Here is a 13,995-nt window from a genome sequence, read left to right as displayed (position 1 = left end):
TTTTTGGGGTGGGTTTTTTTGTTTGTTTGTTTTTTTTGGTTGGTTGGTTGGTTTGTTTTGGTTTTTTTAAGTAGAAAGCTTTATTTATTGCTGCACATTAACAATATCAAGAAAATACAATACTTTGATATAACGCTATCTATTTTGTCAGGTAATAACTTCAGGTGACTTAAGATTGTAAGATATTTTATTTTCCACATTAGGATATTTGTGAAGTTATGCATTAAAAAACTTAAGGTATCTGTAGCAATTATTGTCAGAGGAATACACTTGCAGAAAAATGCAGTCTATTTCCATATAAGATATACAGCACTTAAGAGGTATATATAGAGGAAAGCACATAAAAGATTCCCTATAAGCCTTGCTTTTCATCACACTGATTTAATTAAAAAACAAAAATGAATTCTAATTCATGTGCACATAAGCTGAAGGAATAAAAAAATGCTGATCTCCAGTGCATCTTCTGTACTAATAACCAACACACGCATTAACACTGCTGCTATTCCAGCTCTGTTTAGAGCAATGAACACTGAAAACTCTCTTCCTAGAGGCAAAGGACATTTAAATATTCCCCCCCCCCCCCCCAAGAGTGCTATTTTGATAGAGAGTTACAATCAGGACTAAACCCAATTTTGTCTACCCAAACTCCCCGCTTCCTCAGAAATGACAACTTCTAAAACATATTTATTTCTTGCAGGTTTATTTGCATGCAAATGCAGAAGTGATTTTTCAGGCTGGCTTAGCACAACACTTAAGTGACTCTTAAAAATAATTTTAAAAATACAAATATCTTGAACTAAAACAAAAGTAAAAACCAACCAAACAAAAAACCCTCACACTAATTAAGCTTTATTGCTCAAATTCTAACTCTTAGGAATATTTGAACATTTTAGCCTTAAGGAAACCATATTTATTGAGACCTAACTGCCAGATTGCTCAAAGTTTCGTAGATAACTCTATTAGTCAGAATAGCAAAAAAAAATACAATTTTGCAGTTTTTCTTTCAGGGATATGAAGACTGAAACAAATATGACTCTCCAAAAACTGAAAGCACTACAACCTGCTGCTTCTTCAGTTTCTAACCTAGGAAGAGGCACTACCGAGTAATTGGTCAGATGAAGTTTCAGGTGTGTTAATGAAACCTGGGCAGAGTAAAGTAAAACCAAAATAATAATAATCATCATCAACATAATAATCATAATCAAATTAGCTTTTTTCACCTAAACACACTTGACAATAAACAGCATAAAATGGCTAAATGAAATATTACACTACTATGTTGAATATTAGAAAACTTCTGTTTTTCTAGAGCCTGTCACTCACTATAGGCATAAAATTTTGAAGACAATGTATCTTTTTTAGATCTTTAATGAAAATTATTATTTCCCATTTTACAACTTTGTGAACAGAACATTGTTTGTAATGCAATTCACTAGACATGAAGGCATGCACATGTGCAATCCTCTCTTGAATTCTGTTAAATTTTAGCAGCTCCTGGTAACATATTCTATGGTTTAACTACATGTGACCTAAAAAGACAGTAAATTTGAGTTTCCCTTCCTTTTTTCTAAAAACATCCTTGTCTCATTCTACTAAAACAAAAAAAACCAAACACCCAACCAACTGGTAATGGATACATACTATCAATAACTCGTCTCGAAGATGAATGTCCTCATGTTTTCAATACACCCTTACTGCTTTGTTCATCTTCACATTTAGTCTCACTCCCCGATTGAAATCAAATCAAATTCTGCAATGTTTTCCTCACTGTACATCACAACATAACTGCAAGTGTCTGCAACAGTGATGTAAATATATGCTCTGTATCTACCTCTTTATTCAGTTGCACACAATGGACAGCATGATGTCTATACCACTTCCTTCATTATCAAAACTTTGATTTTATTCAAGTCTAGTTAATAGCCATGTTCACAATGATAACACCAGACAAAAAGAACTGAACTTGAGATGTTATGTGTGCCTGAAAATGTACCAACTACTAACATTTTCCCTGTCAAAAATCACAGAATGGTTGAGGTCGGAAGGGACCTCTGGAGGTCATCTGGGGGTCCAATCCCACTCAAGCAGGGCCACCTAGAGCCAGTTGCCCAGGACTATGTCAAGACAGCTTTTGAATATTTCCAAGGAGGGACACGCCACAAGCTCCCTGGGCAACCTGTGCCAGTGCTCAGTCACCCTCACAAAAATAAGAGTGTTTCCCGATATTCAGAGAGAGAGAACCTCCTGTGTTTCAGATAGTGCCCATTGCCTCTGGTCCTGTCACTGGGCATCGCTGAAAAGAGCCTGGCTTTGTCCTCTTTGCAATCTCCCTTCAGGTATTTACATACATTAATAAGATCCCCCACTGAGCCTTCTCATCGCTAGGCTAAACAGTCCCAGCTCTCTCAGCCTTTCCTTGTAAGAGAGAGGCTCCAGTCCCTTCGTCATCTTTGTGGCTCTATTGGACTCTCTCCACTATGTCCATGTCTCTCGCACTGGGGAGCCCAGAACTGGATACAAGACTCCAGGTGTGGCCTTACCAGTGCTGGCTTAGAGAGGAAGGATCAGCTCCCTTAACCTGCTGGCAATACTTTGTCTAATGCAGCCCAGGATGCCATTTGCTGCCCTTGCTGCCTTTGCTACAAGGGCACATTGTTGGCTCAAGTTCAACTTGGCATTCACCAGAACCCCCAGGTCCTTTTCTGCCAAGCTGCTTTCCAGCTGGGTGGCCCTGGCATATATTAGTGCATGGGGCTGTTCCTCCCCAGGTGCAGGACTTTGCATTTCCCCATGTTGAATTTCACGAGGTTCCTGTCAACCCATTTCTCCAGCACAACCCTCTGGCACATCAGCCACTGCTCCCAGTTTTGTGTCATCAGCAAACTTGCTGAGGGTACACTCTGCCCCATCATCCAGATCATTAATGAAGATGTTTGTTAAGCAGAAAAAATGCTAAAATTGGCAAGTTCTCTATAAAAGGAAAGAAGCTTCACTAATATGGAAAATTGTATTCAATTCTTAAAACATTCCATATTTCCTGCCTTAAGCTACTACTTTGCTTTTCTAGGTACCAATAATGTAACTCCACTTTAACCTACCATTGTTGCATTTAAGTAGCAGACAAAATTTTACACATAATTTAACACCCCAGAGTTAAGCCTACAACCATCAATCCATTTTGAGGTTACAACTACAAAGGACGTAACTATACCATTAACAGAAAAGCTTCCCCAAGTGCTTGGTTCCTAAAGACATGAGCCTATTGCAAATTTAAACTAGTTGGCAGACTTCCCTCCTAAAAATGTCAAAGGCTCCTCTGATTAGTGAGGTACCTCACATCCCAAGACCCCTATAAAACTGTATATTCCCAAAACTATGTAAGGTATGCAATTTTGTTTATCTAGTTAACAGTAGCACACATCTGCATTTGTTTGTTAATAACCCCTCATATATTTGCTTTATTCTTCTGTTTTTCCCATTAACCATTTGTATTCCTTATTATCCTAGTTTCCAATGACACAGGAATTTTGATATTCTATAAACTGTTACTTTGAATACACAGGAATTCTCAGTAGCCAACTTATTCATCTACAGCATTTCATCTTGTTTATGAAGATATTATGGTGAGTCCGTGTCAGATGCCTTACTGAAGTCCAGGTCGACAATATCAACTGCTCTCCCCTCATCTACCAGGCCAGTTATTTCATTGTAGAAGTTTATCAGTTGTTCAAGTATAAAAAAGTATAAAGTCATGCTGACTTGGGATGCTGATTTTCTTGTCCTTAATGTGCCTGGAAATGGTTTCCAGGATTACCTGCTCCTTCACATTCCCAGGGATCGAGGTGAGGCCGACTGGCCTGTAATTCTCTGGCTCCTCCTTGAAGAGTGACAAGGCATTGAAACTGCAAAAGCTTGTACATATGTTTGCTTTTTTTATTTTGCATGTTTCTTTTGAGCTCAGTGGGGTATTCTTCATGTGGGTGACATGAAATATGTGGATGAAGTCTGATGTAAATTTTTCATAATTTGTGAGTTTTTAATTATTCAGCTTAATATGTTCAGGCTCGAGTTTAAAGCTGTGTACTCTTTGGAATGGAAGAACTTTGTTCTTTGTTCATTACCAAACACGATGGTGTATCTGTCAGAATTGAAAGTTCTAAGGTCTATTTTGCTTTCTTTCACTTACTATGTGAACTTTTTAGCATGTTTTGAGATGGATAGACATCATCCAGTGTCACTGAATTAGATTAATTTTTACATCATCTTTGCTTTAAAAAAACCACCCCAAAACAAGCAAACAAAACAAAAAACACACACACCCCCCATACAAAACAAAACAAAAAAATCCAAAACAAAACAAAAACATCCCCGCCAATGTGTTAAACTTTGTTTTCCAGGTAAGAAATGATGAAGGAAAGGTGATCCGCTTTCACTGTAAACTTTGTGAATGCAGTTTTAATGATCCTAATGCCAAGGAGATGCACTTAAAAGGGAGGCGGCACAGACTTCAGTATAAGGTTAGTAGAAATTCTAAGGCTTGCATCTGAAAATCCACCAGATGTCAGCTGACTGGTTACGCAATCTTACATTTAAAGACTTGTCAAATGTACTCTGAGTAAACAGCATATTAAAAAAAAGCTAGTGAAATATATTTCTTAGAGAGTATGGTCTTTAAAGTAGTAATGCAGACTGTGAAACTGCATTTTGGTATGTTGGTTTTTTTTTTAAACCCTTTGAATATTGCTTTCAGGCAACCTTTGCAAGCAACAGTAGGTGCTTTATGTTGTTTACCGTGAATTTAAATTAATGCAAAATAGTAGTACTCAATGTTTTTGGCAGGATAAACCACCCTTTGTGGAGACATTTGAGAAACAAGTGTTGCAGACTTTTTAGTCATGTATGGAGAGACATCTATACTGACATATGGTGTGCATTTTGATTATTATAAGATTATATAGGAAGAATCTACTACAGTCACAGGAGATATAGTGGACCTGCATAATCATGAAAGGGATGAAAGAAGAGAAAAAATTGCCAGAAAAAATGTATTCGGTAACTCATGATTATGCCCCTGTATGAGGACCCTTCAGGAACAGGGTGCCAGGAAGCACACTGTAGTTAGGATGAAATGGTTTTTTTCAGGCTATAAAGTAGTCATCTTGCTATAGAACGAACAGCAAATTACTCAGTATTTCATGTAACATTTTAATCTTTAATTGCTTTGTTCTTATATAGTTGAAGGGGAATTCATGCTATTTGTAATATGTTGCTATTTCTTTTCTTTAAAATACTGGACACAGATTTTTCTTCTTCAACCATTCATTCAGTGCGGTTCTAAAACTTCATTTTACTCCCCTTGATTTTATCATAGATCAGTAGTGTGTGTTAAACATGTCAAAAGATCTCCGTGACCTTGAGATGACAAGAGGCAAACCAACATTTCATTCATTATGTTTCTGAATTAGAAAAAAGTAAACCCAGACTTACAAGTAGAAGTAAAGCCTAGTATTCGAGCAAGAAAAATTCAAGAAGAGAAGATGAGGAAACAGATGCAGAAAGAAGAATATTGGAGAAGGCGAGAAGAGGAAGAACGCTGGAGGATGGAAATGAGGTTAATGCATTCTCTTTTATCAATTAATGAAACAAAGCTTGCAATCAGATTATCTAAAACTAACTCTGCTTCTGTAGTTACTTATTTTGAATACTTGTTTTGGGAACTCTGTACTATCTTGTTTTAAATTGTCATTATCCCTCTGGGTTTTTTATTTGTTTTTGTTTGCTAGTGTTCAATCCCTCTAAGGAATGTAGACTTACTAGAATTATTTGCTATAAATTCAGGCCCACTTTCAAAATAACCATTCATTTTAGATACCCTCTGGAGTTCACTGGTATTTGCTCATGACTACTAGAAATGAGTTAGTGAGGACATCCAAGAATTTATTTAGAATGGTTGGAAATATTAACTGCTATATAAAGAGAATACTGATGCACTTCAGGCGATATGAAGAGGACATGTACTGGAGGAGAATAGAGGAAGAGCAGCATCACTGGGATGACCGTCGCAGAATACCAGATGGAGGATATCCTCATGGTCCTCCAGGACCTCTAGGCCTGCTGGGAGTTAGACCAGGAATGCCTCCTCAGCCCCAAGGACCAGCTGTGAGTTTCTTGACTTGGGGGGGGGAATCATACTTACCAGGAGGCACAATTAAGAACTATAAATTATTCAATGCTACTTCAGTTGTCTCCAGTGTTTCTTAATAAAGGATTGGAAAAGCGAAGAAAAAATTATATACTAATGAAACTGTGTAGATGGATCTGTCTTCCAAAATAAATCCACTTACATGATGAAAGGATGCCTTGAAGACAAATATTGTTTCTTCTGAAATACAATCATAGAATACCAGGTTGGAAGGGACCTCAAGGATCATCTGGTCCAACCTTTCTTGCCAAAGCATGACCTAGACTAGATGTCTCAGCACCCTTGTCCAGCCAAATCTTAAAAATGTCCAGTGTTGGGGAATCCACTGCTTCCCTGGGGAGATTATTCCAGTGGCTGATTGTTCTCACTGTGAAAAATTTTCCTCTTGTGTCCAGTCGGAATCTCCCTAGGAGTAACTTGTGCCCATTACCCCTCATCTTTTCCACATGACTCCTTGTAAAAAGGGAGTCTCCATCTTTTTTGTAGCCACCCTTTAAATACTAGAACATGGTGATAAGGTCTCCCCTGAACCTTCTTTTCTCAAGGCTGAACAAACCCAGTTCTCCCAGCCTTTCCTCATACGGCAGGGTTCCCAGTCCTTTGATCATCTTTGTGACCCTTCTCTGGACCTTCTCCAGCCTGTCCACATCTTTTTTGCATAGAGGGGACCAAAACTGAACACAGTATTCCAGGTGTGGCCTGACAAGCACTGAGTAGAGTGAGACAATGACATCTTTGTCTCTGCTGGTGATGCCCTTGTTGATGTAACCCAGTGTAAGTTGTTAAGGACACTTCAGTTCATGTTTTGTTACATTTCAGTGATTTGAGGTTTGGATATTCTGTTGTCTAGCCACATGTTTGGTTTTTGGTCACATATCATCTGTGAAATTGGAAGTGTACCCAAGTTTTAGAAATGTGCTTTTTCATTTGTTTAGCATCTACGCCGCCCTGACTCCTCTGATGACCGCTATGTGATGACCAAACATGCTGCTATATATCCAACAGAGGAGGAACTTCAAGCAGTCCAAAAAATTGTTTCGATTACTGAACGTGCTTTGAAACTTGTTTCTGACAATATGACTGACCATGAAAAAAGCAAGAACAAAGAGGGGGATGACAAAAAGGATGGCGGTAAAGACAGGTATTTTTTTTCTTATTATGTAAGAATTTCATCATTTGTTTCTGAAGTCATTTTATGTTTTTCCTTGCACTGTTATCAGTGCTCCATGGATTCTGTTCTCTTTGGGTTTTGATATGGCATATGTCACTATGGCCTCAAGAGTATACGGAATACTCCTATTTTATTTCACTTTTCTATCTTCAGGGTTAGGTTTATGGGTTTTATATTATTTTAAATGCAACTTTTAACTATAATTCACAGAGCTTTGAAAGGAGTTTTACGGGTAGGCGTTTTGGCTAAAGGTTTGCTACTCCATGGAGACCGAAACATCAATCTTGTTTTGTTATGTGCTGAGAAGCCTTCAAAGATGTTACTCAGTCGCATTGCTGAAAGCCTTCCCAAACAACTTGCAGTAAGTAGTATTTAGATGTTTGGATTTTAATTTTTGTAAAGATACATTAAAAACCTGTCCTCAAGTCAAGTGTCTGCAGGGCTGACTGTGCTGCATTTCATAGGTCAGGTTCAGTTTATTTTCATTTTCTGAGTGTTCCTGTCCAAGTTCAGGGACTGTGCTGCATGTTTTGCTTTCTGTATAGTGTGTCCATACAAGTGTCTAGCTGTTTGTGCTAGTGGTGTACTATCAGTCATCATTTAATAGATTTCACTTAGCTGGGAAATAGAAATGAGCAGAAGACAGACTATTATCCAGTTACCAGCATCAAAAGAGGTAATTTGTGCAGTGTTACAGGAAGCTTGCACTGCCTGAAGGTCAAATTCTCCATTAATGCCAGTCTGTACTTATGTCTTGTTTCCAATTTGTATGTGTCAGTGCTTTGTAGTCCCACAATTAGTTAAATAACTCTTGTGGGGTTTTTTATGTTTAAAAACCAACCAAACAAACAAAAAACCCCAAAAGTACATGCAGTCTTAGACCATTCAGCAGAATTCATGTAAACCATTTGCTGTATTTCTACAAGAAATGAAAGTACAGTCTTTAGCTCCAGTGCTCTCTACTGAACAAAGCCTGTCCACCATCATTATACAATGCTTGTCACAGTATTAGTATTTCAGTGCAGTCTGGTAAAATGCTCAGCAGAATCAGTGGCATGGTAGAAGCATTAGCAGGATCAAGTTAATTAGAAAATAATCTTGGGTTTGATCTTGTTTGAAATAGCAGAAGAAAATTTAAAACCTGCACATCTTGGTCTAGCTTTGTGGAAAAGTCACTTGCTCCTCCAGTTTGTGGAAGAAGGTGCTAGAGGCACTTACAGGTTCCTTTTGGGGGGTATTATTGAATCTAGTTGCAAGAAGCAATTCTGAATAACCACCATGTTACTCTTACATTTTTTTCCCTGGTGTTTATCTTGCCCTTTGCTCTCATCAAAGGATGTTGTGACAGCCAATTATAGACTGTGCCTAGCAGTACCCATCCTGTAACTGCAAGCTTGAAGAAGAACCACTGCATCTTTGTGCTTTTTAAAGGCTCCTATGCTCCAATGAGAAGCATATCCAGCTGACATTTTAAGTGGCACTGAGGCTTTTCTTTATTTCAAACACTGTCAAGATTCTTGTTATGTAATTTGCTTAATATATTAATTTCCTTTATGGGTAGGTGCTTTTTTTTTCTTTTGCATGCTTGGTTACTGCTGTGTATTTTCATTCATGATTTGGAAACAGTGTGAAAGTCCATATATATATTAATTGTGCATACTGTTGTTTCTTTGAATACAGACATATCTGCTTCATATAATTATATAACATTTCTGTCTTTATATTAAAAAGACTATGTAAAAATACATTTTTTTCCCCATACTTTTGGCCACATACTAATAGAAATTTCTGTTTCTTGATATTTAGGTAATAAGTCCTGAGAATTATGATATCAAATGTGCAGTCCCAGAAGCAGCAATAATTTTAAATTCATGTGTGGAACCCAAAATGCAAGTTACTATCACACTGACATCTCCAGTCATTCGGGAGGAGAACATGAGGGATGGAGGTTGGGAAGAGTTGTTAAAGATGTTACTTCTTTCTCACCTGTTTTTATATGTTTGTCTGTTCTGCCTAAGATGGCATTAAGGTCCTAGAAGGCAACATGCTGGCACAACTAATGTATTTGATCAAAACCTTGTTTTTCAACAACCAGTCTCAGTAGAAAACAGTTGGTTAAAATAAATATTATGCATTTATTTAATTTTTTAAAATTCTAACTTTATGTCCAACCTCAGCTTTCTGGAAAAGGTACAAACTTGACTTCCCCCCCCCTTATAAAATTATGTGGAAAACTAAGTATTTTATAGCAAGTGGCTATAAACTGGCTTTCTAGAGCAGTCTTGCCCTAAGAGAAAGATTATATGGTTTTAGAAAAATCACAGGGTTTTGGGTTTAAACTAGATCAGTATTGGCATCACTTACACATTCCAAATAGCACCACTTAAAATGTACTTTTATAATACTTTTAATGGTAACAGTGCTTCTAACTTTAAAATATGATGTGATTTTTTTTTCCAGCTCTCTGAGGTTGCTTTTTGGTCTGGAGTGCTTTTTGAGTATATTTAGTCTCCTGGTATTACAATCAGTCTTCTATCCAACTGGCAAACCCAGACTAGTACAATAAGAAATGGCTTTGTCATTGAGCTGAAGCAGAAGGTGGAGCTTGTAAATCAAATTATGTTTCTGAAGTTTACAGTTTCTTTGGTGCCAGCAGTGTTGCTTTAGGGTCTGTTCTGTAACACTTTCAAAACTCCAAAAGCTTTTAAGCCAACAAGCATGATGAATGTCTGCAGTACATTGGTTCTTTTTGTTTACAGGTCAGATAGATAGATAAAAATAACTTTCACTTCCTTTTAATCCTGTATTTTCATAGTTGAAAGAGATCATTGCGAACGGAGTTCTGGTGTTTGACAGCGAACCTACAGATAGGAAATCTGAGGATATCTTAACACTTCTCATATGCAGGTTGAAAAAAATGTATGTGTATGTATACATGCATACACGTGCTTGTGTATTTATATAAGCCACAGAGGCTTTTTTATTTCATCTCATCATTACATGTCCTCTAAATGCTTGAGGTTTTTATATTGCGTTGGTAAATGTTCTGTAGCCATGACTAGTGTATTGTAAGCAAGCCGTGTTAACAAAGTCATCCTACATAATCAGAAAGAAAAATTCCAAGATCCATTCTCTAGTTTGGGTGACTTTTGAAGAGTCTTAAAGAGTGCTTTGTACATGATTTTTAAGCTGTGCATATTATTCCTAGCTATAAAGGCTTTGTACATATACTGTCACACTCAACCAATTCTACTTGTTTTTTGACAATCTAAGTGTAGCATGACTCTTGGTTTTTCTGTGCTGAATCAGACTTCACATATTAAGTTCATAAAGAATACTTTAACTTAAAAGATTTGATTATTAAATTACCTTAACCATTAAATGAAATTAACCTTAAACACCATATTTATTTATTAATGTACTGTGCAGAAGTGCAATATTGATTCCTGCCACAATAATCAATTTCAATTTTCTGGCCTAAAATTCTATGATGTAGACTGAAAAGAAAATAAATTTCAAATTACTATTATCAATTCCTTAATTTACGCTACCTAAAGTAAATACATTGTATTTTTGTCTGACCCTCATTTGAGTTAAAATGATCACTGATCTTTGTTAGTTTATTCACTGCTGAATGTAGTACTGCCTCTAGGCAAGCAAAATCAAGTTAGATTTTTCTTCAAGACACTGAGCAGTATAAAATGGATGTGCAGAAAAGTTTACTTTTGAAACTAGAGCAAATAGAAGACTGAATTGCAAATTATTGCAGCAAAGAAGGCCTTATTATGAAGACTGCTGCTTATTTGCTTCAGAGTATGTGTTTGTGTTTGTGGTTTTTCTACTGCAGCTTCTCATGCTCTGTCTTACAATGGTTTAAAGTTTTCTTTTTTTTTTTTTTTTATCCTGCTTGGGAGCTAGTTCAGGTGATAAGGAAGACTTTACCAGAAGAACCAGTTTGAGTAAAGATGAGACTGAGACTTGCATGTGGAGTAGAATCGTGTTTGATGTGGAATAATCCCATTACATGATAAAAGGCTAAAAACCCAAAACAAACCAGTGTGAAATAAAATTGTTAACCGCATAGCTACTGTTCTTTACAGTATTGTGCATTTGACAGTTTACCGAATCTGATATATTCAAAGTGCCCTAACCCCCTGCTGTGGAGTCTTTCAGCAGACAAAGTGTACGTATGTGTGTGCACATGTGTCTTTTTTGTTTTTTTAATCCCTAGCTAACAGTCCCACAGCCCTGGTCCAAAGCCTTCTAGTAGAGTGACTTGATTCCTGTCAGGGGTCGCTACCAAGACATAAGACATCGGAAGGATTTTTGACCAAGGTTTTCTAAAGCTCAGTGTCACACCTGCCATGCTTTACAAAGGAGGGGGTTTGGATGCATAGTCCTGGCATCTACTCTTTGTGTGGGTTTTTTCTTTTTGTCTTTGTCTCTCTCCTAGAATTAAGCAGTGTTCACAGTAGTCTTGAAATAATTGACTGGGTAAAATGTATTTCACATAATAAAACCTACCAAAATTTATATACCTGTTAACTTTTAATGAAGAGGTAGTGTGGACACAGCATGTCTAACTGAAGATTAACCCCTTATATTTAGACTAGTAATAATTAAGTTATATAGGATAAAAATGTATGATTGTGTTTTGTAAATTTATTTTTTTTTTGTCTTGGCTTAACAGGGTGGTAGGTTAGGCATCTGAATTTAGTTAAATAGTCTTTAAGGGGTTAATCCTGAAATGTGAAAGAGATGCAAAAATCCACAGATTAAGTATTACAAGAGTTTCCTTGGTACGTTTTTTTCAATGTATTCTCAGTGCAATAGGTGCCTTGCAACTTCTGACTTAGTCTTTTTATGTTTCATGGGTATTCATATGATATATATTAGTAGCACATTTTAGATTGACATTTCCAGCACTAAGATTCTCTTCTGTACACTTAAACTGTAATTCTTTTTAGTGAAATTATTTTCTAAATTAAAGTTTTTCAGAGCTAGAAATAATTGCAGTTTCAAATTATGTAGTTAATTATTGTGATAAAAGTTTGCAGTGTCACCTATTTGCATATTAGTTTTAGAAGATGTTGCATGAAAGGGTAAAATAATTTGGCAGAAAATAAACCCCCTTGCTTTCCAGCTGGTCCTCAGATGTTAGAGGGGCTGGGTACGGCTGGGCTTAGATTCTGAGTGATGCCCAATTTGCCACTATCAGTCCGGTCACATTCAATATATTGAATAATCACGATTCCGGATGCACTAATAGTGCACTGCACCTTCAGTCTAATCGTGCTCACGAACTAGCACAGCCACACTGAGGGAGCTGGTCACGTTCAATGAGAGATTTACGATTAGCTACTTAAACAGTGCAGTTTATTAAAGCAACAGATACAGGTTCTTGTGGATTGCCGGTGATAAATACACTGTCTGCAAAAGCACGTGCAAATAATAAGGTATACAACCGCGCAACAAAGTTATGAATAATACAGCCTGGCTTTAAAGTATAAAAGTAAAAAGTAACTCTATATAGAGATTCCTAATTTTCCCGGGGAAGCACTGGATACAGTGCAAGTCTTACCCAAAGGCGTCCCTATAGGGGGGAAGAAAGGTCCAGCCCGTCGACCGGTCCCAGGAGTCGAGAGTAGTCAGCTGATGGGGTCTTCCTCGGCTCGTCCACGATGATGTCTTCCCTAAAGCCCCCCACTTTTTGGGTCATTTTTATACTATTTTTCACTTTCAAGGTGGAGCTTGAGTGACTCTAGTCATACATACCTTTATTGTTATTGGTGTAAATTTTCCTCGCTTCGCTTTTAAAGGTATATGCCACAAAAAATTCAAAGAGCATGCTCAAAGAGGGGTGGTCTCACTTTGGAGGCGGGTAGCATTGGAGGTGGAGGTGTGTTTTCGTATTAAAATGCATTATAATGAAGCAAAGTTCACACAAAGGACAGCATTTTGTCAAAAGATGACAGACCGTTGGCTCAGGGCAGCAAGTATGCAGCTTATCAGTTTTAAGTACCCCCTAGTTCCCATCTCTGCTGGTGTTGGGACAGAGTTTGGCCGCAGAATCTCCACTCTGCTCCATCCTCCGTCAAGCAATGTTGCCACGGGAACCGCTGTGGAGTGAATTCCTGGCATACCACGTGCAGCTGCATCTTACCCTGAAAGTCCGTTTTTCGTTTATGTGTGAGCATTGCTACATTTTTAAATATAAGTTTAATTTCTAAATCATATTCAGTAATTATCCCACATATTCCACCCTGTGACTATAGTCACTCAAGCTTCACGATGCTTAGAGGGAATTGGGAATATCCCATATACTCTTTGAGTGAGGGTTGTCGAGTCCATATATATCTTGTGGGGATATCAAATGAGTTAAGCGTTTCATCATAATCCAAAGCCTAACATATAAAGCAATTGTCAAAGCAAAACATAGTATAGTGAGCATTAGCAAGATCACAACAGGGTGGAGCATCCTGTTGAGAATCCCTGTGGCGGTTGGTGACCATCCAAAAAGAGTGTCCCACCATTCATGTCTTCCATCTTTCTTGACTCTTTCTAGCACTTGATGGACTTCTTCCGCATCATGGTGGATGGTAATTAGAGTCTTTTGTCCACT

General features: G+C 37.5%; 1 protein-coding gene across 1 annotated transcript in view; it reads left to right on the top strand.

The window, feature by feature from the left end:
* LOC115619163 (zinc finger RNA-binding protein-like) overlaps positions 1–13,995 on the top strand; it is a 69,700-nt gene that overhangs the window by 40,387 nt on the left and 15,318 nt on the right. The window contains exons 10-15 of the mRNA XM_030511211.1: positions 4,398–4,517; positions 5,466–5,611; positions 5,997–6,159; positions 7,138–7,343; positions 7,584–7,734; positions 9,180–9,321. Of these exons, the coding sequence (XP_030367071.1) occupies positions 4,398–4,517; positions 5,466–5,611; positions 5,997–6,159; positions 7,138–7,343; positions 7,584–7,734; positions 9,180–9,321 (928 nt within the window). The remainder of the gene's footprint in view (positions 1–4,397; positions 4,518–5,465; positions 5,612–5,996; positions 6,160–7,137; positions 7,344–7,583; positions 7,735–9,179; positions 9,322–13,995) is intronic.

This window comes from Strigops habroptila, chromosome W, assembly GCF_004027225.2.
Source record: "Strigops habroptila isolate Jane chromosome W, bStrHab1.2.pri, whole genome shotgun sequence".
In the NCBI taxonomy this organism is placed as follows: Eukaryota; Metazoa; Chordata; class Aves; order Psittaciformes; family Psittacidae; genus Strigops; species Strigops habroptila.
The sequence above is the reverse complement of the archived record's forward strand: the minus strand, read 5'-3'. Positions and strand labels throughout refer to the sequence as shown.